Source organism: Girardinichthys multiradiatus, chromosome 24 (genome assembly GCF_021462225.1).
Source record: "Girardinichthys multiradiatus isolate DD_20200921_A chromosome 24, DD_fGirMul_XY1, whole genome shotgun sequence".
In the NCBI taxonomy this organism is placed as follows: Eukaryota; Metazoa; Chordata; class Actinopteri; order Cyprinodontiformes; family Goodeidae; genus Girardinichthys; species Girardinichthys multiradiatus.
In genome coordinates, this window is record NC_061816.1 from 23,502,119 (window position 1) to 23,528,383 (window position 26,265).

Sequence of the window (26,265 nt, forward strand, 5' to 3'; positions counted from 1 at the left end):
TGTTTCATTTTCTTATAACGGTTTATGGTGAAAATGTAATCCATTGGGGTGGTAGTGTCGTCTTACAAAGAGACTTTTTTGACTTCCCATCAGCATTTTTTGGATCTTCCAGCTCGGATCTCGAGCAATGGGGAGAAAGAGTTATCTGCCTTCTTCTTCTTGTTCTTCTCTGTTTAATGCTGGGGGGTGCACCCCCATTTTCAATAGCTGTACCTTCTGTTTTGAACCGTCTATATTCATCACGAGCATAAGGGTTAATGACTGAAGATATGGGGATGTTTACCTCTGACAAGGTATGTAGAAAGTCTGACCATCCTTGGGGGAACGGTGCTTCAGATTTTTTAAACGGAAGGATGAGATTTTTCTACAAGTCAATCATGTGGGACCCCTTTACAACATTTCCTTTATATACAAACTCACCTCGCGAAGTCCAACTCTCATTTCTTTCGGATAATTTCTTCAAAATGTACTCAGCATTTTTACGGTAATGCTTCGGTAGGCTTTTCAGTACATCCATAACAATCTGATCCGAAACAACCTGGTCATGCCCCGGGACCTGTTTTTCTTCTTCATGCTGCTCGTGATCTGGAGTCTCGCTCGATGTGTCATGCTGAAGCGTCAAACTCACCCACTGTTCTTCTTTCACACCTTGCTTGAGTAGAGTCAGATACCTCTGCAAAAGCGCATCGTATTTCTTGATTTTTTCATAAGAAGTCAAACCGGGCTCGTTTAATATTGCTCTCATTTCAGCATCCAAATTCTCCTCCGCCGTCTGTCTGATGGACGTGTCTGATTGGGTCAGACGCCTGAACTGATGAGGGGAAATGAGAAGCATCTTCTGCAATGTTCTGAGAGACATTATCTCCTGATTATACCACCCACTAGATCACCGATCAAGTGTGCAAGAGCCGTTAAGATGGGGAGAATAAAACCACCTCCTTGACTTTTGAGAGCCAGCTGTTTACGTTTGATGCCAGTTCTTTTATCAGCCAACAATCTGATGATTTTTCTTTGCTTCTTCAATTTCCAGTGTTGAGAGGGTGATAGTTTAATGTTACCTTTTAAAATATTCAGAGCAATCTCACACAGAGCCTGAAGAAAGTCGGGAGAGCAGTGTGCGAGAATATCTTTAAGTTTCTGTGGACTGGCTTGGTACAAAGCTCTGAATAATGGGACCTTCCTTTTTATACGTGCAGACATGATGACTTACTTTGTTCTGGGCACGTACACAGCAGGCCACTGGTAAGGAAGTATGCCTGTTCTCAGTCTGAAATGTTCTAGGCAGGTAGGCGTAAAATCGATGATTAAATAACCATGAGCTTCTCTCGTTGCGTCTTCAAAACTCTCCAGGAAGACACCCTTTTGCGATGGAAACATTTGGCGCGCTAGTATATTCAACTGCAGTTTATCTCTCGGGTTTTTAAACAACACCATATAATCAATATTCAATAAAAACATTCTGAGGCAACATCATGACGCTCATATTACAATGGTGACGTAACTGGGTAAAGACCTTCATCATGTTTTCATCATCTGAGGCTTGAGCAATAACATTGTCTAGAATGATCAGATGATTCTGATCAGGAGGAAACAGGTTTTCATCTTCAAAAGAATGAGACAATCCTTCCACAAATTTTATATTTTTATTCATCTTCTGCAATTCAGCATACATCGGCTGAAAAGATGTGTAAATCCACATGTGTAAATCCACACAATATTTTCTGGAACAACATCCATGACATGGTTACAGTTCTGCAAAACACTTTTTACAAAAAAGGTTTTTCCACAACCGCTGGGTCCTATTATAATACATGAGAAAGGCGCTCTAAATCTAGGATCAAAATCAATCTCCTGTAAATCGGCAGAATGCAACATTTTTATTTTTTTTATTTTATCTTTCTTCTTCTTGTTCTTATGCTCTAATAACCAAAAGGCAGAGTTGTCCCGTCAGAAAAAAGGCATCTCTTGTCATACACCAACCGAAACCTTTTAACAAATGTAGCATTTCTTAAGAGGAATCTCTTTTTATCCCTCCTGATCGTGTGCTGAGGAATTTCAATGACACCCTCACCTGACCCCCTGTAAGTAGCCCTCGACCTGAAAGTTACTGCTGTCTGATCATCTAAACCAGCCCTGTGTTGCCACTCCCTCCCCTCAGCTCTAAAGCCTGATTAGATTAGGGTTAGAGTCAGAGAGTCAGAGACGTGTGCGAGACTTATGGCAAAGCATAACTGATTACTGGTATTATCTACAATATACAGGTGACGCTTTTTCTTATTAATCAGTTCACAGTCTAACGTTCCTTTAACCTTATGTTTTGACCCTCCTGCATGGTCATTAACTACCTGTAGAACAAATTCCAGGTTATTATCTGCAGGCATTTCAGCGTTGGACTGTACTAACTCATCTAAAAGCAGGCAGAATCATATTCCCATCATCGTTAATTGTAAACGTGACGTTACGATTCAGATTTTCCCCGACTAATTCTAGCTGCACAACATCGTTACGTCTGGCTAAAGATCTTGCAGTATCGGCTAATTCAGTGAGAATACACATGATGTTTATATAGACTGCAGCGAGATAAGGGACATTACCAGGGCAGGGAGGTGGGATGGCGAAAGGTCTGCTTATTTCAATGTTATTAAAACGTTCACGTTCAACAGTCACAGGAGGATCTCCTTCAATCTTATCAGGGTTGACTGCAACCTCTGGATTGAAATTACCGCCATGCTGCCCAGTATGATCAGCGGCGTGCGACGTTGAAGGAATTTGTAAGTCAGCTGATTCATTTTGCTGAATGCTGGGTGGAGACGGTGCTCTATTTAAATCTTCAACAGCCTGTTCTAATGAGCGTAAAAAGTCACCGTGTAGATTTTGATTTATTACATTTTCACTGTTAGCAGGAGATGCATTTAACCCAATGTTATCTGCTACTTCTGCATTAACAGGAATTTCATTAAGTTGAGCAACAACATTCCTTATCTCATTCAGCTCATGTGTGATCTGGCTATTCATATTAACATGAGTATCAGAAGAAGAAGAAGAAGAAGAAGACCCATCTGATTCATTTTGCTGAATGCTGGGTGGAGACGGTGTTCTATTTAAATCTTCAACAGCCTGTTCTAATGAGCGTAAAAAGTCACCGTGCAGATTTTGATTTATTACATTTTCACTGTTAGCAGGAGATGCATTTAACCCGATGTTATCTGCTACTTCTGCATTAACAGGAATTTCACTAAGTTGAGCAACAACATTCCTTATTTCATTCAGCGCATGTGTGATCTGGCTATCCATATTAACATGAGTATCAGAAGAAGAAGAAGAAGACCCAGGGATCAGTTTAAATTACCTTGATATCACCGTACAATGCAGGTCTTTTGAAAACAAAAATCTGGTTTCTGTGAAGATTGGGATAGAACGGAATTTGAAATACTATAACTTACTCCGTACACGGGGTATTTGAACGGTTCCGAGCGGTTCCAACTCTTCCTGCACTGAACTGGTACAGTTCTGCTGAATGTTAAAATATTTTATCAGGCGGTTAAACAAGTCTGCAATATCGCATAGACCTGTGAAAACATATGTATATATAATTTATATATATATATATATATATATATATATATGGCGCACGGTCAGGGGACTGTGGCGCATGAATGGCTTCGCCCTCTATTTCATGTTTAGCTGGGATCGGATTGTCTTTTATAAAGACAAGTTTCCGTCTCAACTTTTTCCGGAGGCAGACGGTTACAAACGCTGACCTCTCCAACGTTCAGGAATACGTCTCTTGTTAAATCTGTAAGTAGAATTTATTTCATTTATTTTTTTAAATCACAAAATAGCATTCACCAGTTGACTAAACCAGATGTTGTTGCAGTTAATAATTACAATAGCTGGACTGTGTAAAAAAAAAAATCCCCTCCTTGAACCGTCACCTCAACGTGGTGGAGGGGTTTGAGTGCTCAAATGATCCTAGAGGCTATGTTGTCTGGGGCCTAAATGCCCCTGGTAGGGTCTCCCATGGCAAACAGGCTCTAGGTGATGGGTCAGACAAAGAGTGGTTCAAGAATCCCTCATGAAGAACAAAATATCGAGGCACGTGACGTTGCCCGGTACGGCGGAGCCGGGTTCCCACCCTGGAGCCAGGCCTGGGGTCGGGACTCGTCGGAGATCGCCTGGTGGCCGGGTTGCTCCTCGCGGGACCCGGCCGGGCCAAGCCCGAACGAGAGATGGGAGGCCATCCCCCAGTGGGCCCACCACCTGCAGGGGGAACCGTGAGGGACCGGTGCAAAGAGGATTGTGTGGCGGATGAAGGTGGAGACCTCAGCGGCCCAATCCCCGGATGCTTAGGCTGGCTCTAGGGACGTGGAATGTCACCTCGCTAAGGGGGAAGGAGCCTGAGCTTGCGCGGGAGGTCGAGAGATATCGACTAGAAATAGTCAGGCTCGCCTCCACGCACAGCGTGGGCTCTGGAACCCATCTCTTTGAGAGGGGTTGGACTCTCTTCTACTCTGGAGTGGCCCACGGGGAGAGGCGGCGGGCTGGTGTGGGTTTGCTTGTTGCCCCCTAGCTCAGCCGTCTCGTGTTGGGGTTTACCCCAGTGGATGAGAGGGTCACATCCCTGCGCCTTTGGGTTGGGGAGAGGTCTCTGACTATCATTTCAGCCTACGGGCCGAGTGGTAGTGCAGAGTACCCGGCCTTCTTGGCGTCCCTGTCGGGGGTGCTGGATAGTGCCCCTCCCAGGGACTCCATTATTCTGTTGGGGGGCTTCAACGCCCACGTGGGGAACGACAGTGACACCTGGAGAGGCGTGATCGGGAGGAATGGCCTACCCGATCTGAATCCGAGTGGTGTTTTGTTATTGGACTTCTGTGATAGTCACGGATTGTCCATAACGAACACCATGTTCAAACATAAGGGTGTCCATCAGTGCACTTGGCACCAGGACACCCTAGGCAGGAGGTCGATGATCGACTTTGTTGTTGTATCATCAGACCTTCAGCCGCATGTTTTGGACACTCGGGTGAAGAGAGGGGCTGAGCTGTCCACTGATCATCACCTGGTGGTGAGTTGGATCCGCTGGAGGAGGAGAAAGCCAGACAGACTTGGCAGGCCCAAGCGCATAGTGAGGGTCTGCTGGGAACACCTGGCGGAGCCCTCGGCCAGGGATTTATTCAACTCCCACCTCTGGGAGAGCTTCGACCAGATCCCAGGGAATGTTGGAGACATAGAGTCCGAGTGGACCATGTTCTCCACATCTATTGTCGATGCTGCTGCCCATAGCTGCGGCCGTAAGGTCTGCGGTGCCTGTCGTGGCGGCAATCCCAGAACCCGGTGGTGGACACCGACAGTAAGGGATGCTGTTAAGCTGAAGAAGGAGTCCTATCGGCTGTGGTTGGCTTGTGGGACTCCTGAGGCGGCTGACGGGTACCATGAGGCCAAGCGTGCTGCGGCCCGGACTGTGGCAGAGGCAAAAACTCGGGCCTGGGAAGAGGTCGGTGAGGCCATGGAGAAGGACAACCGGTTGGCCTCGAAGCGATTCTGGCAAACCGTCCGGCGCCTCAGGAAGGGGAAGCCGTGCTTCGCCAACACTGTTTATAGTGGGGGCAGGAGACTGCTGACCTCGACTGAGGACATTATCGGGCGGTGGAAGGAGTACTTCGAGGATCTCCTCAATCCTGCCATCACGCATTCCGTGGTGGAAACAGAGGCTGGGGACTCGGGGTTGGACTCTTTCAGTACCCAGGCTGAAGTCACCGAGGTGGTTAAAAAGCTCCACGGTGGCAAGGCTTCGGGGGTGGATGAGATCCGCCCTGAGTACCTCAAGTCTCTGGATGTTGTAGGGCTGTCATGGTTGATGCCTCTTCAACATTGCGTGGCGGTCGGGGACAATGCCTCTGGACTGGCAGACTGGGGTGGTGGTCCCCCTTTATAAGAAGGGGGACCGGAGGGTGTGTTCCAACTACAGGGGGATCACACTCCTCAGCCTCCCTGGTAAGGCCTACGCCAGGGTATTGGAGAGGAGAGTCCGACCGATAGTCAAACCTCGGCTTCAGGAGGAGCAGTGTGGTTTTCGTCCCGGCCGTGGAACACTGGACCAGCTCTATACCCTTTACAGGGTGCTCGAGGGTTCATGGGAGTTTGCCCAACCGGTTCACATGTGTTTTGTGGACCTGGAGAAGGCATTCGACTGTGTCCCTCGTGATGCCCTGTGGGGGGTGCTCCAGGAGTATGGAATCGGGGGCCCTTTATTAGGGGCCATCCGGTCCCTGTACGAGCAGAGCAGGAGTTTGGTCTGCATTGCCGGCACTAAGTCGGACCTGTTCCCAGTGCATGTTGGACTCCGGCAGGGCTGCCCTTTGTCACCGGTCCTGTTCATAACTTTTATGGACAGGATTTCTAGACGCAGCCAAGGGCCGGAGGGGGTCTGGTTTGGGGACCAGTGGATTTTGTCTCTTCTTTTTGCGGATGACGTGGTCCTGCTGGCCCCCTCTAGCCAAGACCTACAGCATGCGCTGTGGCGGTTGGGATGAGGATCAGCTCCTCCAAGTCTGAGGCCGTGGTGCTCGACCGGAAAAGGGTGGCTTGTCCTCTTCAGGTTGGAGGGGAGTTCCTGCCTCAAGTGGAGGAGTTTAAGTATCTCGGGGTCTTGTTCACGAGTGAGGGAAGAATGGAGCGGGAGATCGACAGACGGATCGGTGCGGCTGCCACAGTAATGGGGGCACTGTGCCGGTCCATTGTGGTGAAGAGAGAGCTGAGCCGAAAAGCAAAGCTCTCAATTTACTGGTCGGTCTACGTTCCTACCCTCACCTATGGCCATAAACTTTGGGTCATGACCGAAAGAACGAGATCCCGGATACAAGCGGCTGAAATGAGCTTCCTCCGTAGGGTGGCCGGGCACTCCCTTAGAGATAGGGTGAGGAGCTCGGCCATCCGGGAGGGGCCCGGAGTAGAGCCGCTGCTCCTCCACATCGAGAGGAGCCAGTTGAGGTGGCTCGGGCATCTATACCGGATGCCTCCTGGACGCCTTCCTCGGGAGGTGTTCCAGGCACGTCCCACCGGGAGGAGGCCCAGGGGGCGCCCCAGGACACGCTGGAGGGACTATGTCTCTCGGCTGGCCTGGGAACGCCTTGGGCTCCCCCTGGAGGAACTGGAGGAAGTGTCTGGAGAGAGGGACGTCTGGGCATCTCTGCTGAGTCTGCTGCCCCCGCGACCCGGTCCCGGATAAGCGGAAGACGCCGAGTACGAGTACGAGTACGAGTACGAGACTGTGTAAAAACGATACCATCCAGCTCGTCACTCGTGGGTTCTAAAGAATATAAGTTAAACATTATTATTATCCAACGAGCATTCACAAGCACTTAAAGAATTCTTAAAGATGAATACTTACTACTGAAGATTGTGTTGTATCTCTCGATAGAAGCAGAATGTTCACCACCTTCTTCGTTTCCTGAAATATGTTCTAACATTTTTTTTGCTTCTCCTTACAAGTGTTCTAAAAATATTTCAGTGTAATTGGTTAAAAATAAACATTTAGCTACCAGATTTGAAGCCGATCTCCCAGTAAAGATTGCGTTGTATCTCTTGATAGAACCAGGATGACTGACTACGCCACCTTCTCTGTTTCTAATGACAAAATCCTATCAGCGTGCATAGTTACGCCCCTTGGCCACACACCCCCCGAGACACCTCAGCAACAGCGCAGACGTGTTAATTCAATAAACAAGGGATGGGAATTGTCAGAGGCAATGCTCGAGACTTATGGCCAGGAAAAGAGCACAGTCCTCTTAAGTACTTTGACTACAGTTGGTGTGAAGACTGTCTGAGACAATACGCAAGAAACAGCTGCAGATGTCTGCCTTAATTCAATAAACAGTGGATGTGTATTGACTGAGACAATGGTCGAGACTTTGGGCCAGGAAAAGAGCACGGGTCGTCTTAATTACTTTGTCTGAGACAATACACAAGAAACAGCTGTGGATATCTGCCTTAATTCAATAAACAGTGACATGTCAGAGGACTTTATAACCTTTATTTTTTATTTTTTCAGTTTCTTGTGACGTTTTACATAGACATACAGGTTACAACCTCTGGCTCCCACGTGGGATGAGGAGAAAGCTGTTTTCTCTAAATCCTCAATAACTATTGCTCTAAGATGAAAAAAGAAAAGCTTAAGGTAACTAAAATTATCTTCCATTTTACCAAATGGAGTCTCTCATGATTCCAAACAAGGTCTTTTAGCTGTAGAATACATTTCTAATTTGGAAACATCATACTGTGCACTCATAAAATTTTAGATAATTCCATGTTTGGCTTACGTTTTAACTATTTGTTTTCAGTTCATTTGTTTCTCTGTTTTTAGATCATCTCTACAAGTTACTGGTGCAGATTAGATTACTCAAACATTTGAGCAGAGGAAGAAAGGTTCTGTATCTACTTTTTGTCTCCTTGTTTTTTATATGTAAAAACATCCATCTAAATAACCCCTGTGTTAAAACAAAATTAATTTACAAATCTGTCAGGTTCTCTTTTTATCAGAATTTTGTGTGATGTGCCTGCATTAACCTGAGTGACCTTTTAAAGTGGATAAACTACATGTTTTGTTTTTAGATGTAAAAAACATCTAAAAACATACAATTAGAAAGATTCGCTTCCTTGTAATGACAACATCCGGCTAATGACAACATCCGGTAAATGACAACATCCGGTTAATGACGATATCCACTGACGTCACCGGAAGGCCCACCACCAGAAGTCCCGCCCTAGGATGTCCCAGCCACCGGAAGTCCCGCCCACCTGTCAAAATTTTCACACCTCGTTTGATTGAAGGATGTATATTTAGTCTCTAGCAGCGATAAGAAAGCCTCAAGAAGTCCGGGTAGCAGTTTCAACCAAGTCACGTAAAGTGATATGGCAAACATGTGGGAGAAGGTGCTCTTCTCAAGATGAGACCAAATTGAACCTTTTGGCCTCTATGGTGTATGACACAATGTGTACAGGAAAACTAATACTGCTTATCACCCTAAACACATCATCCCTACCGTGGCACAAGGTACTGGAAGCATCATGCTGTGGAGAAACAATTTTCTTTTTCTATGATTTTCTGTGTGGGATTATACTATGGCAATAAATTATTCACTTAGTTTTAAGCTTTCACATATTGTTTCCAGGTTTACAGGAAACTGTGGAGGCTACTGTGGAAGATGTAAGTAAAATGTCTCTCACCACTAAGCAGAGGCTTGTTCAGACTGTAGGATGGTGGTAGGACCTCAATCTCAGTAAGCCGCTGGTACATTGCTCTGGAAAGGTGGTCAGCATGATACAAGCTGCCCAGGATGATGCTGGAGAAGTAGATGGGCTGGGTGAAGTAGGTCATCAAAGAGCCTTGGAATCCAACCACGTTCCACCTTTTTATGAGTAAAAAAGACAAATACAGAGAAGAAGCTCCAAAACAACCCCACAAATCCACAACATTCATTGCACATTCTTGTCATGAAAAGTTTAATCGGATTCTGACTGTGAGAAGTGGTGAGTCATAACGAAGCAGCTGCTGACTGATCGAAACGCAGAGCACCGGGACGGCTCATATGCCGTTCAGGTAAACACAGCTATATGTAGAGGCACAAGTGGAGGGATTTATATGGGAAGAAACTTGTGCCATCAGAAACTGAATTTGAATTGCTCAGACTGAATCTGTATTTGTGTAATTTGAAATTAAATGCATTGGTTTGAAAAGGAATTTCACTAAACTGAAACTGAACATAATGGTTTAAAACTGAATTTGTTTGCTTTGAAAATTGCTTTGCTTGTATTGAAAATTCAGTTTGATTACTTTCACTTTCAGGTCTGAAATTCAATTTCAGTTCCAAAATTCAATTTTTTTGTGTCACACATCCGGGTTCTTGAAGCCACAGATTAATCAAACACAGATTTACTGATTCACGGATGTCATTCACTATTGCTGTGTCCAGATTCAGGTCTGCATCTTTTGAAGGACGCATTTGTAGGCCGATAACATCCTGGATGAGAGGACGAATGCTGTCCAATCTCCAAGCTTCCAACAAATGCGTCCTTCTTATCCCCAGATTTGAAAGATGGGTCCGGTGTATCCTGCGTGTCCCACCCTATCCCATGATTCATTGCGGGTCAAAGTAGATTGTTCAAACAGAAGTGGCAAAGGCTGGAGGACAGAAAAGCTGTGAATAAAATTGGATATATTGTGCATTCTGTGAAACAACTGAATTTTTACAATGTTTTTAGACGAGAATGTAGTTGTGTAAACCTAAAATATCTGATCTGTTTATCGAGATATCGCTTAATTACACAAATGCTTGTCTGTTGCCCCAGCAACCGGCTCGCCTCGCCAGCTGTCAGCTGACCGGGTGGTTGAGGTGCGCTAAACCCCCAGAGAACAGCTGACTCCCGGCACATTGTTTTCACAATCCCGCTGGGTTTCCCCAATGGGTGGAAGTTAAACAGATATAATTCAGTCAGATGAAATCTAATATTAATGTTTGGTTTATTTATTATAATAATAATAATAATTATTATTATGCTCTGCAATTAAACTGATTTAAACTTTTATTAAGTTTTAAGGGTGTGTTCACATTTCCTTCTTTACATATATCATATCACTCAATTGTATAACATAACAGTTCCCTATGTCCAAATAAGGAGTGCTTCTTGTTATTTCTACCAACAAGCTCATCTTGTCTTGTCTCCGGCCCTCCCTGTCCTTCACCAATTTATGACCTTGCATTCCCTATCCTCTACTCCCTGTCCTCTATCTGCACATTCCAGTTACACACATAGATAGTTTATATTCTACAAACTACAGGAGAACGTCCGACCTCTGTTATTGTAAATAAAGGTGTCTGCACTAAATATTAGGTTATATTTATCTTTTTTATCAAATACATACGTCATGCAAGAAATTCAGATTAATTAGTTAAATAACATCAATGTGATTTTCTGGATTTGTTTTTAAATTATCTTAGTTGAAGTGGCAAAATGATGAAACAATCAAAATTCCAGACTTCTCCATTCTTTGTAAGTGGGAAAACTTGCCAAATCGCCGCTGTATCAAAATACCTATTTTTTCTACTGTAAATAGTCTTGCAAGGCAAATTACGCAGCTGATTTCGAACTAAAGTCTGATAATCCAAATGAAAACACTGAAATTACTGAACAAAATTAGTTTTTCAGTGTGATGAAACCCACAATGTCAAAGGCTTTACTACAAAAGTCTTATTCAGTTTTATGTACGTATGTGAGAACCAGAACTCAGACCTGGCAATCTTATCACTGCAGGACAAGGTGAGCAGCCTCTCACCCTGAAGAACCCCGTCCCATGTCTGAATGCTGCTACCAGAGCGCACAGGGATGGTTCCTTCACCAGATTCGATCTTAGTCCGCAGCTGCCCGCGGGCCTTTCTGTTTGGGTGTCTGTCACTCTGATCTGAGAGATTCAAAGAAAGACGGAAGCAGAACAGAGTACCAGCCTAAACTCTCAATCAGAAGAAAACCTTTAGCCTTCAGCTGTAGAAACTATCCTCACCCTCTACAGCAGCTTCATGAGGTGAAAAGATGCGGGCGTCTCCACAGGGGGAGGTGCTGATGTACAGGTGGAACTGGACATTTTCTTTCAGTCTGAAGCCTTGTTTGTTGTCATAGCTGGTGAAGATGGATTTGTGGTGCTCCTCTTCATTGGAACTAAAGATTCAAATTCATAAAACAAACTGGAAGTTTAGTTTCAAATCGCTGTATCAGGCTTATGAAATATAATCAAGATATAGATGCAAGGAAAAGATCTTGAGATTGTGATAGCATGTGCACATTTCTTCTCCATGTATGTTGATGAGTTGGAGTGTTCGTGTTTTAATTAAGTTTAGCTTCTTTCTTTTTCTTCAACTCAGCAGTCATCACCTGAGAAAGTGTTCCAGCTGGGAGTACAGAAACCTGACGAGGGAGCGCCGAGCTATGATTTCAGCATGGCAGTCATTCAGTGCTAGTCCTCTGTCGCTCATGTATTCACCATTGATGCACTTTGTCCCAGTGGATACACAGATGACCTCTGCCTCCTTTACATCTCTACCTGAATGGGAAGATGCCGGCATCAGATAACATACTGTCAAAATGCAGATGTAAACAGTGAAATTTAGCCAGGGTAAAGGCATGAGGCATAACTGCTTACATGTAAAGCATTACTTGTGATTACAATTTGCATTACATGTTAACTGTCTATTGTGAAAACACGATATCTTCCTAACATTTATTTAAAAATGTGTTAACACTTGTTTTCTGTCTAAACCGAGGAGATATTCCAGTGAAACTAAATTCTACTCAACGTTATAACAAAAACTTTACAAAAAATAAAGGACCTTTATATACAGAGGATTCCCTTATCTCACAAACGTTAGTACATCCCTCATATTTTTGTAAATATTTTATTTTATCTAATCACAGCACAACCCTGCAGCTATGACACTTCGATACAACGTAAAGTAGTCAGTGTGCAGCTTGAATAATTGTAAATTTGCTGTTCCCTCAAATATCTCAACACACAGCCGATAATGTCTAAACTGCTGGCAACTACAATGAGAACACCACCGAGTGAAAATATCCAAATAGTGCCCAATTATCCATTTTACCTCCCTGGTGTCTGATAGTGGAAAAATTTAAATAGGTCATCCTGTTTAGTATCTGTTACTATGTGTGTCCTAGATCAGCTTGTTGTCTATGAGATGTCCAGTTCAGACTACATCTACAGGTCCTTCTCAAAATATTAGCATATTGTGATAAAGTTCATTATTTTCCATAATGTAATGATGAAAATTTAACATTCATATATTTTACATTCATTGCACACTAACTGAAATATTTCAGGTCTTTTATTGTCTTAATACGGATGATTTTGGCATACAGCTCATGAAAACCCAAAATTCCTATCTCACAAAATTAGCATATCATTAAAAGGGTCTCTAAACGAGCTAAGAACATAATCATCTGAATCAACGAGTTAACTCTAAACACCTGCAAAAGATTCCTGAGGCCTTTAAAACTCCCAGACTGGTTCATCACTCAAAACCCAAATCATGGGTAAGACTGCCGACCTGACTGCTGTCCAGAAGGCCACTATTGACACCCTCAAGCAAGAGGGTAAGACACAGAAAGAAATTTCTGAACGAATAGGCTGTTCCCAGAGTGCTGTATCAAGGCACCTCAGTGGGAAGTCTGTGGGAAGGAAAAAGTGTGGCAGAAAACGCTGCACAACGAGAAGAGGTGACCGGACCGTGAGGAAGATTGTGGAGAAGGGCCGATTCCAGACCTTGGGGGACCTGCGGAAGCAGTGGACTGAGTCTGGAGTAGAAACATCCAGAGCCACCGTGCACAGGCGTGTGCAGGAAATGGGCTACAGGTGCCGCATTCCCCAGGTCAAGCCACTTTTGAACCAGAAACAGCGGCAGAAGCGCCTGACCTGGGCTACATAGAAGCAGCACTGGACTGTTTTTCGGATGAAAGCAAATTCTGCATGTCATTCGGAAATCAAGGTGCCAGAGTCTGGAGGAAGACTGGGGAGAAGGAAATGCCAAAATGCCAGAAGTCCAGTGTCAAGTACCCACAGTCAGTGATGTCTGGGGTGCCGTGTCAGCTGCTGGTGTTGGTCCACTGTGTTTTATCAAGGGCAGGTCAATGCAGCTAGCTATCAGGAGATTTTGGAGCACTTCATGCTTCCATCTGCTGAAAAGCTTTATGGAGATGAAGATTTCATTTTTCAGCACGACCTGGCACCTGCTCACAGTGCTAAAACCACTGGTAAATGGTTTACTGACCATGGTATCACTGTGCTCAATTGGCCTGCCAACTCTCCTGACCTGAACCCCATAGAGAATCTGTGGGATATTGTGAAGAGAACGTTGAGAGACTCAAGACCCAACACTCTGGATGAGCTAAAGGCCGCTATCGAAGCATCCTGGGCCTCCATAAGACCTCAGCAGTGTCACAGGCTGATTGCCTCCATGCCACGCCGCATTGAAGCAGTCATTTCTGCAAAAGGATTCCTGACCAAGTATTGAGTGCATAACTGTACATGATTATTTGAAGGTTGACGTTTTTTGTATTAAAAATACTTTTCTTTTATTGGTCGGATGAAATATGCTAATTTTGTGAGATAGGAATTTTGGGTTTTCATGAGCTGTATGCCAAAATCATCCGTATTAAGACAATAAAAGACCTGAAATATTTCAGTTAGTGTGCAATGAATCTAAAATGTATGAATGTTAAATTTTCATCATTACATTATGGAAAATAATGAACTTTATCACAATATGCTAATATTTTGAGAAGGACCTGTACTCTTGTCAGCTTAGCATGCCACACTTAGAGACGCCTGGAATGCAAGGCCTTTCTGATATGGAGGTAGGGTTTACCCAAGAGAAGATACCTCTCTTCTCTCTGAGGCGTCACAACATGCTAACTTCTATAGAAATCTGATGTTCAAGGTCTGTTTTATCTCCCTGCCTCTATATTGTGAACTGCTTTCTCAGTCTGTGAAGGGCTATAAAAAGTCTGTGTTTTCCTGTTTACAGCAGGACGGGCAGACTGAGACACTGGTTTGGTTGTATCCTCTGTCTGTTCTCAATTCTTGCAAGAATTAATAAAAGTGACACTTTGATTCTCCTTGTTAAGTGTATTTATTAAGGTGCATTTTGTTTTTTCCATTAACAGTGTCACGTGACACGTTAGTGTTACAAGGTCTCAGGTGTGAATGGTGAGCAAGGGGACATACAGGAAGGTTTTCTCACCTGTATGTCCCCATGAATGGCAATTGAAGGGGTCCTGTCCCTGGGCCAGGTTAATCTTGAAAGGCTTGCTATGTTTTCAGTGGCCCACCTAAATGCCCCTGATGCCAAGGTGGAAGGCAGAATCCTCTCTGTTCATCCCTTAACCTAATCATTTGAGAACATGAAGAGAGGGGGGTCTGGTTTTCCATTTTTGGGAACCAGTTCGTTAAGTATTACAGAAGCTGAACTGTAAAAAAAAAGGGACAACCTGCTTTGTGCACTGGAGCCACTTCTTCAAAGCCAATGTCATAATTTCTTCTGGAGGGGTAAGCATGTTGAGAAAAGATTGCACATGGGTGGACAATGGGTGACTGCTGAGAAAGGACCATCCCAACTCAATGTGCGAAGCAATGACATCCCTTATAAAATGCAACAATGAGTTAGGATTAATCGATACAGAAGCCTTAGATTATAGGGATAGGATTTATGTAGCTGTACAAGAAACAAGGGAAATGAGTGGCTATCTTTCCAGTTCATCAAAGGGCAACACAGAGACTGGCAGGATAGACAATCACACTCACTGTTTAGCTAACATTCATGTTTTTGGACTGTGGGAGGAAATGAGAACACCTGGAAAGAACCCATGCATGCAGAAAGACCCCTGCCTGGGATTCAAACTCAGGATCTTTTTATTGTAAGACAACAGTGTTAACAGCAGACCCCCTCAGGAAGTCCCTACAAGAAGTAAGCCCTTTTTTCCTGAATTTATTTGCAAACTCTAATCTGGCTTTTATGATGCTTTTGGTGAATAATGACACAGTCTAAGCAGCCTCAACCATCATCTTTACAAGGTTTTTTGCTTTTCTTCTGGAGTTGATTCACAGATTCACAGGCAAAATAGAGGGTTCTCCAAACCTTCTGCAGAAAAAAGGCAAACAAAAGATTACCTGTTGTCATGACGACACCTGCTAAGACTTTCCTTCGAGCATGTGGAGATGTGAAGTTATCAGTCAGTTCTCTGAACTTTTCGACAACCAAACGAAAGACGGCATCAGCCAAGACCTAAGACCAATGACAGAATAAGACACAAAGCTTCCAAAAGATCTGAGCAAATCTAACCCCTGATAACGTCCTGCATTTCATTATAAGTAATGTGCATTATGAAACAGTGAAAAAAAAGCAACACAAATTCATTTACACTGAATTTAAATGAAAAGTTCTCTGCTGGTGTAAATGGCCAGGAGAGAGCAAAGAAGCTCTCAGGTCCTCTACTCCTCTGCTCTGAGAGCTGTGCTCGCTGACTTTCTGGGGCAGCTTTAATGAAGAACAGTGTTTGAATAGCACTCAGCGATGGTGATGATGGTAATTAAGATAACAGCTCTGTTATCAGCGTGCAGGGATTACAGGTATGGATCAGTTTATGTGTAAAGAGTCCCGGTGTATTAAACTTGTGTCTCCTAAAGTCATGTTAAATTATATTTTATCAAACTGGTCACAACAAAGACTTTTTTTTAGAAGAAAACTATTATCAGATTGTTCTATATCTTCATATTTCTTTCAAAATAGCAGTTAGTAAGCACAATGTTTTGTAAGATTATTTTCAATCTATAAATGTACTTCCTTTAATTTAATTTCCCTTTGGGATTAATAAAGTATTTTTGAACTGAACAGAATTTTCTAACCGGTGAGCTGGTAATCAGGTTTTATGTGAAGAGACACAGAAACCATCTAGTGACCACAATCAATTTTCAGCTAAATATCTGACCTTTACTGATGGGTGAACACAGCAGACTGCAGTAATACCAACACTCATCGGTGTGTAAGTGGTTACTGAAGAAGGAAGACGGTCTCCTCAGTTCCAGAGAGGTGGAAGCACAGTTGGAGGAAGCTATTTTATTTTGTACTGAGCCAATTAGGCTGCTACATCACAGAGCTACACTTTGGACAGCGCTGGTCAAACTTTTGCAGTCATTTCAAACCTGACTTTATTTGAATACTAAAAGAAGACAACTACTACAGGAAGTCAATTCAACCAAGCCTTTAGGGACATTTGTCAGGTTGGAGGAGGGGCAAACTGACCCTGAGCAGATAATAGGAAGGCTCAACGCATTACAGCAAAGATGCCCTGTCTGCAAAGGAACATGCTTGGTTTGGGAATGTTGGAAGTGTTTTGAAAATAGTTAAGGTTAGGATCTACATTTTTCGAAGAATACACATGGATACTGCTATTTAGAGTTTGATAATGGATCTAATAGACTGTGATAACTGCTAATATTAAATGCTAAAGGGAGCTTAAAAGGATAACTTTTTTTTAAAGTCCTACAATTCCAGAGTTCCTAAACATCTGGAACTTATGGCTGACATTTCTACACTAGAGAAACACTGGAGACTGACAGAGACATAAGGAGGAAGGACACAAGGAATGAAGGGAGGAAGGAGAGTACAAAAAAATGCTAATAATGACAAAGAGAAATCAGTATCAGTCGAAGTCGGTATCGGCAGTTCAGAGCTTTCCAAAATCCAGGGACCAGAAATCAGTCTCAAATCGCTAATGGTTTGGTCTCCAGTGATAGGTGAAATATTACATACATTGTGTAATCTTTGATATACTGTAGCCAAAAAGAGTTTCAAATATAAACTTCAACAAAATTTATACATTTTTAATTATTTATTATGAAGCACTTTGTAGGTTGTATCCAGTGAAAGGTGCTATACAGTTTCTATGTTTTCTATGTATCAGTGATAAGTCATCTAACCGCTTGAAGTGACTGACCTCCAGGTGGCTCTAAGTGATACAGTACAGGTACAAACAGACAATAAAACCAAGTAAAGTCCTGCTCACCTGTGGTAGATGAAGCTGCAGTCCTTCTCTGGGTATGGGCTGCCGGGACGGTACCTGGTCTAGCTCAATATTAAAGAGTACAGACAAAGCAGCCCGGGCAGCCCGGGCCTTTGCCAGCCTCTTGTTCCGTCCAGAACCCTGGAAGTTGTGAGTGTCCACGGTCACTGACATGACAAAGTTTTTGGCATGGCTCTCCCCACTCTCTGACACAAAGTCATATTTAAGTCCTGGCCTCATCTCATTAAGAATCATTACAGGATTCTTGCCAGCTGTCACAGAGATAAAGGCAGACGGTGTAGGGGGTAAGCAAGACTGAACTATGTCTGAGGCAGGGGGGTGTAACAACGGGTATGCTATTCCCAGAGATGTGAAGGAACTGTTATTGTTGGGAGCCAGGTATAATGGGTCATCTAAAGCTCTGGATGTCTCAAAACCATTGAAGAGTACATCAGGAAAGTCCCCCTGGTCTGAGGTGAAATCTGTGTGAACAGACAGAGTCCGACCCATGGCCATGTGGGCTTCAGATGCATTAGGGAATTGGACGAAGGAACGCAGTGCCTTCTCTGCAGCGTTCAGCTTGGCCTTCTTTTTTGTTGGACCTGAACCTTCAAATAGCTGCCCATTGACCTCCACAGTCATCACAAAGACAGGTGCATGGACTGGGCCAGACTGAGAAAGCAGCTTGTATTGAAGTCCTGGCTTTATCTCATTAAGCTGCATGAGAGCATTCTTGGGCAAAATGGGCCCTGGAACTTTCTTGCGCTTTTTCGGCCAGTACTTGCAAGTTGAGCGGCCATTAGTTCCCTCCGCTAAGGGCCGTTTCCTCCCTCGCCCAGTCTTTCCACCGGGGAGCTGACCAGCCACAGATGCAACCCTGTCTTTGGAGAAGAGGTTGTCCAAGTGGCGATTTTCCTTAACATCTGTGCTGCATGAACCTGCAGTGCCCAAAAAGAATAACTCACAATGCCTTCGGTGCAGGACCTTGCAAATGTAAAATTTAGAGTCTTTGATTATTTTCTTTGCAACTGAGCTCAGTGATGTGTGTTCCTGAACCAGTACTCAAGTGCGCAAGCTCTAGTATTTTATTAACAGTGTAACATTTTAATAGTAGTTTTGAGTATTTATGCAACATGAAAACTGTCACAAATTTCTGATTACATCCCTAGAACAAATTTACAACTGAAAGGCAACACAAATGCTCATCATTTACCACTCCTAAAAATTACAACCAACATAACTATACACTTTATTCTATATGACTGGAGCAATACTTACTGTAGTCCATTTACACCAAAACCAAATGTTCACTGGAAAATGAAAGCTCAAAATACAAAACATTATTTCACAACTGAAGATTTTTACTTTTTTCTCTAAATGTTCATAGCCTTTGGGAACACACATCACCAGACACTACAAACAAAGTCCCTGGATTATAACATACGTTTCCATCTATAACATCCTCCAGCGAAAGCTTGAAAGGTTACTGCTTTTGGTATTTGTGAGAGAAAACAGGTGAGATGGTAAAATAGAAGAACCAAGGTGAAAAGAATAAGTCAGTGCCAAAACATTTTAACATTATAAATCATCCTGAAGATTGTCATAAAATTTGTACCATGCTTTGTCCTCTGCAACCTACCTGATTTTTACAAAATAGATCAATTATTAGCTGTTATTGGAAACTCTCTTTCAGAGTGATAGCAATCATCATATTGCTATTCCCCAACTATTTACCAAGAAGGTCTTACTGCTACTTTCTGCCTCTCAGAAACTCTGCTCCATAACCCCAAGATCTAACACATTAGGAGCACCTTCCAACCAGGTACACCCATGATAATACCCTGAGTTACACCCTGGCACATCTCTTTCTCCTATGTACTAGATTACCTCTCTATGTACTAGAAGACCAGTTCATGTTAGCATAATGTTGTCTCAATGGTACTGCTCTTCTGCTTCAGAGTCTTGATGACCAGGTCACATGGGTGTGTGCGGGCCCCACATAATGGATCTGCTGATACTACTGTCATCACGCTCTCCCAAAATCTGCCCAGAACCCCAATACACCATGACCTTGGTGCATGCTCAAACATTCAGTAATCAGTTAAGCTCAGTCACACCCTAACCTGTACTTAATATGCCTCAGAACACCATTACCCTGCAATAACCAGCCAAGCGGTAGCTGATTTTTATGTCGAAGTTCAGACTTGGTCCTTTGTAAAGAGGCCTGAAGCAGTTGAATAAGAGTGTCTTCTGCCACAACATCGGCTATTATGTGCCAATGCTAAAGCATATGGTTCCACTGGTCAGACACCACACTATTAACCATCTAATAAAAAGAAACATGAGAGCTGTCAGAAAGGGTAGAACCTACTGTACCTGGAGTGAAGCTATATAGCCAAAGAAATGGAGCATAATTGAGTTATATTGTTGGTGGTTAGTAATAAGTAGTTCTATCACCAGGCAAATAATCTACTTGCTTCTACTTCCTAGAACCTTCGAGATGATATCTTAGGAAAAACAAATATATGAATGTGAAATAAATGTTTCTATGAATGACAGAAAAAGATATTCTGGATTGATTTGTGCTTAATTTGAACTGAATAAACTGATTGAATTTGAAAGCATTCTGAAACTATAGTTCTGTATAACCCACTTTTGCAGTCCTTGGAGCCAGTGGCCTAAAGGTTTAACATGTCTCTGCTTCAACAAATCCCATCTAAGAATGTCATCAAGTCTTGCAAAGGTCTGGTAATGACCTATTCATTCGAATCAGGTGTGCTGAATCATGGAAGCATCTTAACCTTGCAGAACACTAGCATGTGAGTGTCTGGACTGGACCCCATCAGGGTCCCAGTGTGTGTTGCAAATAATCAACAATAGTGTTGAGATCCACTTTAAAAGTCAAACAAAAGAAGAAACATACTAACTGTGAAGCATATGTGAAGGCTATAAATAATAAACTACATAATAAAATAAAAACTGTCCTTAAAAATAGATAAAAGACATAATACATGTTGATTGATGCTGTTTGTGTTGTCATTATATGTGTGTTCAACTGAGTTAGTAGTATATTCTCAACCAAGTAGGATACTACTTGCTATATTACTAACTGGGTATTTAGTAGTACAATAGTATAACAGTGTTAGTAGTATGACAGTGGACATAGATGGGTACTAACTAGTTAAATGTACTCAGATACATTTACTTGAGTAACTTTTTGAAAATAATCTTCCTGTAGGAGTAGTTTTATTGCACTGTAATTTTTACTTCTACTTGAGTAATATTATTTTGAAGTAACATTACTGTTACTTGAGCACAATCTCTAGCTACTCTACCCACCTATAGTATCTTCACTGAATGACACACAAACACGTTTATACCAAAAATGCACCTGACAATAATGTTATCTGCTGAGCCTACTGTGCAATTTGGGGATCAAGTGAATATTAAGTAAACAGTAGACATTGCCTCTGGAAGTATTTGCACTGTTCTAACCTGTACGCTACCAACTGTAAGTATTGGTTTCACAGGTTTTATGTTGTGGAAAGCTAAGACTTGGAAATAAGTTGTTCTTTTGCCAAAAGCAGTTTTTTAATAATGATGTGATTAATTGTTTCTTATTTTTTATTTTACTATTCTTAGTACCAGAGCCTGCACATAATTTTATATTTTGTCTATGTGGTTATATGATTTTCACAAATTAATTCAGCTTAAGCAGTACCACTGAAGTACCAAAGTAACTTTTTTAGCAAATACTATGTTACTGCTATCGCTGCCATGTTCACATTAAGGTGCAGGCTTTTGTAGCATGCAATAGCAGTATCATAAATCACATTACCATATCATTATGACAGGTAAATCAGACATATATATATTTCACTATTGTTTAAATTGGCTAGTTATTAATTTGACCCAGGTCTAAGCAGAGCCTGACATCATTTTTGACACTGTTCTAACCCACATACAGGTCCTTCTCAAAATATTAGCATATTGTGATAAAGTTAATTATTTTCCATAATGTAATGATGAAAATTTAACATTCATATATTTTAGATTCATTGCAAACTAACTGAAATATTTCAGGTCTTTTATTGTTTTAATACGGATGATTTTGGCATACAGCTCATGAAAACCCACAATTCCTATCTCACAAAATTAGCATATCATTAAAAGGGTCTCTAAACGAGCTATGAACCTAATCATCTGAATCAACGAGTTAACTCTAAACACCTGCAAAAGATTCCTGAGGCCTTTAAAACTCCCAGCCTGGTTCATCACTCAAAACCCCAATCATGGGTAAGACTGCCGACCTGACTGCTGTCCAGAAGGCCACTATTGACACCCTCAAGCAAGAGGGTAAGACACAGAAAGAAATTTCTGAACGAATAGGCTGTTCCCAGAGTGCTGTATCAAGGCACCTCAGTGGGAAGTCTGTGGGAAGGAAAAAGTGTGGCAGAAAACGCTGCACAACGAGAAGAGGTGACCGGACCCTGAGGAAGATTGTGGAGAAGGGCCGATTCCAGACCTTGGGGGACCTGCGGAAGCAGTGGACTGAGTCTGGAGTAGAAACATCCAGAGCCACCGTGCACAGGCGTGTGCAGGAAATGGGCTACAGGTGCCGCATTCCCCAGACCTGGGCTACAGAGAAGCAGCACTGGACTGTTGGTCAGTGGTCCAAAGTACTTTTTTCGGATGAAAGCAAATTCTGCATGTCATTCGGAAATCAAGGTGCCAGAGTCTGGAGGAAGACTGGGGAGAAGGAAATGCCAAAATGCCAGAAGTCCAGTGTCAAGTACCCACAGTCAGTGATGGTCTGGGGTGCCGTGTCAGCTGCTGGTGTTGGTCCACTGTGTTTTATCAAGGGCAGGGTCAATGCAGCTAGCTATCAGGAGATTTTGGAGCACTTCATGCTTCCATCTGCTGAAAAGCTTTATGGAGATGAAGATTTCATTTTTCAGCACGACCTGGCACCTGCTCACAGTGCCAAAACCACTGGTAAATGGTTTACTGACCATGGTATCACTGTGCTCAATTAACCTGCCAACTCTCCTGACCTGAACCCCATAGAGAATCTGTGGGATATTGTGAAGAGAACGTTGAGAGACTCAAGACCCAACACTCTGGATGAGCTAAAGGCCGCTATCGAAGCATCCTGGGCCTCCATAAGACCTCAGCAGTGCCACAGGCTGATTGCCTCCATGCCACGCCGCATTGAAGCAGTCATTTCTGCCAAAGGATTCCTGACCAAGTATTGAGTGCATAACTGTACATGATTATTAGAAGGTTGACGTTTTTTGTATTAAAAACACTTTTCTTTTATTGGTCGGATGAAATATGCTAATTGTGTGAGATAGGAATTTTGGGTTTTCATGAGCTGTATGCCAAAATCATCCGTATTAAGACAATAAAAGACCTGAAATATTTCAGTTAGTGTGCAATGAATCTAAAAATATAAATGTTAAATTTTCATTATTACATTATAGAAAATAATGAACTTTATCACAATATGCTAATTTTAATTTTAAGCACTGGTGAACACAGGCTTAACCTGGGAGACATGAAAAGTGGGGTGGATGCGAAGACTAGGAGGCAGCCGAAGATGAACTGCAGTGGGACTGACAATGGAGTCAATCACATAGGGTCCAATAAATGAGGAGAAAGTTTCTTAGAAATAGATTTAAGGGGAATGTCTCGGGAGGATAACCTGACTCGTTGCCCCGGGCGGTAAACAGGAGCCGGCCGGCGTTTTCGGTCAGCAAACCGTTTATTGAGCTCAGCAGTCCGCTGAATGGCCCAGACGGTGGAGTTCCAGATGGCCCTGTAATGGCGAATATGATGTCGAACAGAGGAGACAGAAACCTCACCTTGGTCGGCAGGGAAAATGGGAGGCTGATAACCAATTGAAACCTCAAAAGGAGAAAAGCCAGTAGCAGAGGACTTGTGAGCATTAATCGCATACTCAACCCAAGGTAAGTGTTTACACCAGTCAGCAGGATTGGAGGATAAAAGGCAACGGAGAGTGGATTCGAGTTGTTGGTTCATTCGTTCCACCTGGTCATTGGACTGGGGATGAAATCCAGAAGTCAAGGAAACCTTAGCTCCAAGGGCTAAAGCAAACTGTTTCCAAACTTGGGAAGTAAACTGAGGACCTCGATCAGACAGAATGTCCTGAGGAATGCCATGGAGCCGGAAGACATGTTCGATCAACAGCTGGGCGGTCTGAAAAGCAGTAGGCAATTTCTTCAGTGGGATCAGATTGCAGGCTTTGGAGAATCGGTCCACAACAGTCAAAATGGTAGTCATTCCTTGAGAGGTAGGGAGGCCAGTAACAAAGTCTAAGGCAAGATGAGACCAAGGACAACCAGGGATGCTTAGGGGCTGTAAAAGGCCAGCAGGTGGTAGGTTACAATGTTTATTTCGAGCGCAGACAATACAGGCGTGAACGTACTCCTTCACGTCCTTGTGGACAGTAGGCCACCAGAACCTTCTAGAAATAAGGGCCACAATTCTAATAGTACCAGCATGGGCAGAAAATTTAGCAGAATGGTGCCAATGGATGACATGAGAACGGGCAATAGTGCGAACAAAAATCTTGTCTTGTGGACCAGTGCCTAGCGGACCCTGTCTTAAGTCCTCAATCTCCCAACTAAGAGAACCCACCGTCCAACTAGGAGGCAGAATGGAGACAGGTCTCTGTTCAGCTTCATCAGCAGAAAACTGACGGGACAGAGCGTCAGGTTTAGTATTCTTACAACCGGGGCGATAGGAAATGGCCAGATTGAAGCGGGAAAAGAATAAGGACCAGCGGGACTGGCGGGGATTTAGTCGCTTAGCAGATTGTAAGTAGGCTAGGTTTTTATGATCAGTCCACACAATGACAGGAAGACAGGTTCCCTCAAGCCAATGACGCCACTCCTCCAGAGCCAATTTAATGACTAAAAGTTCCTTGTCTCCTACATCATAATTGCGCTCCGCATCATTTAGTCTACGGGAAAAAAAGTGCAAGGATGTAATTTTCCATCAGAAGCAGAGGTCTGGGACAGAACTGCTCCAACCCCTAAATCAGAAGCATCAACCTCCATGGTAAACTGTCTGGTAGTGTCAGGGTAGATAAGGATTGGTGCTTGGGAAAACTTAATCTTTAGAGCCTGAAAAGCTGAATGTGCCTCCGGGGTCCAGGTGTAGTGCAATTTAGTGGAGGTCCGAGCAGTCAGACGTGCTGCTCTGGCTGTAATTCCGTATAAACCTCCTGTAAAAATTAGCAAACCCCAGGAAGCGTTGAAGTTGTCTTCTTGTCTCGGGAATCGGCCACTCAAGGACTGCCTTGATCTTAGCAGGATCAGAATGAACCTGTCCACCCTCTAAGATGAGACCCAGGAAGGTAACAGAGGACTGGTGAAACTCACATTTCTCAGCCTTAATAAATAATCGGTTCTCCAGCAGCTGTTGAAGGACTAGTCGAACGTGATGATGGTGTTCTTCAAGGTCTCTGGAGTAGATCAGAATATCGTCGAGGTACACAAAAACAAAGATGTTCAGAAAATCTCTTAACACATCATTAATCAGCGACTGGAAGACTGCTGGGGCGTTGCAAAGTCCAAAAGGCATGACTAAATACTCAAAATGACCCAAAGGAGTCTGAAAAGCTGTCTTCCACTCGTCCCCCTGGCGGATTCTAACTAGATGATAAGCACTCCTAAGGTCAAGCTTGGTAAAGACAGTAGATCCCTGAACTGGTTCGAACGCAGAGGAAAGTAAAGTGGGTACCTATTCTTAACTGTAATCTGGTTCAAACCCCAATAATAAATACAAGGACGAAGGGAACCATCCTTCTTCCCAACAAAATAAAACCAGCACCCACAGGGGAGGAAGAGGGACGAATAATACCAGCAGCCAGGGAGTAATTAATGTAATCCTCCAAGGCCTGTCGTTCAGGTCCAGAGATGGGATACAATCTACTAGTGGGGAGTGGAGCCCCAGGAAGGAGGTCAATGGCACAGTCATAGGGCCTATGGGGAGGCAAAGTAAGAGCCCTACCCTTGCTGAAGGCTAGTCCTAAATCATGGTACACTGCAGGGACCCTGGACAGGTCAGGAATGTCATCACTAAGAGGATTAGGCTCAGTGGAGTTCCTCACAGGTAAGGCCGACTGAAGGCAATTGGAATGACAATAATTAGACCAGGCCTCAATGCGGAGCTCGGACCAGTTTAAATGAGGGTTGTGTCTTTGTAGCCAAGGAAAACCAAGAACTAAAGAAGACTGAGAAACCGGAAATACATAAAAAGAAATAATCTCCCTATGATTTCCAGAGAGAACTAGTTCAATAGGTATGGTCTTGTGAGTAATTCTCTGCAACCTCCGTCCATCTAAGGCAGAAACTAATCGTGGCGTATCCAGAAGTTCAATCTCAATCTGGGCCAGTTCTACCAACTTGCTATCAATAACATTCTGCTCACAGCCGGAATCAACAAGTGCTAAAAGATTCCTAGTCTGCTGACTACCAATCAAGATGGCTGGTAGGGAAAATCTAGGGGCTTCAAAATCATTAAACTGGTCCGTTAGCTCCCCCGAAAAAACTAGCGGACCCTGTCTTTTGGCCGGGTAGGACAGGTTGGACAAGCTGCAATAAGGTAATTGGATGA

General features: G+C 43.3%; 1 protein-coding gene across 1 annotated transcript in view; it reads right to left on the reverse strand.

The window, feature by feature from the left end:
- LOC124861223 (double-stranded RNA-specific editase 1-like) overlaps positions 1–26,265 on the reverse strand; it is a 74,651-nt gene that overhangs the window by 17,331 nt on the left and 31,055 nt on the right. Inside the window, exons 3-8 of the mRNA XM_047354756.1 lie at positions 17,626–18,560; positions 15,731–15,845; positions 11,926–12,094; positions 11,558–11,712; positions 11,290–11,458; positions 9,226–9,407 (exon numbers count right to left, since the gene is read on the reverse strand). Of these exons, the coding sequence (XP_047210712.1) occupies positions 9,226–9,407; positions 11,290–11,458; positions 11,558–11,712; positions 11,926–12,094; positions 15,731–15,845; positions 17,626–18,560 (1,725 nt within the window). The remainder of the gene's footprint in view (positions 1–9,225; positions 9,408–11,289; positions 11,459–11,557; positions 11,713–11,925; positions 12,095–15,730; positions 15,846–17,625; positions 18,561–26,265) is intronic.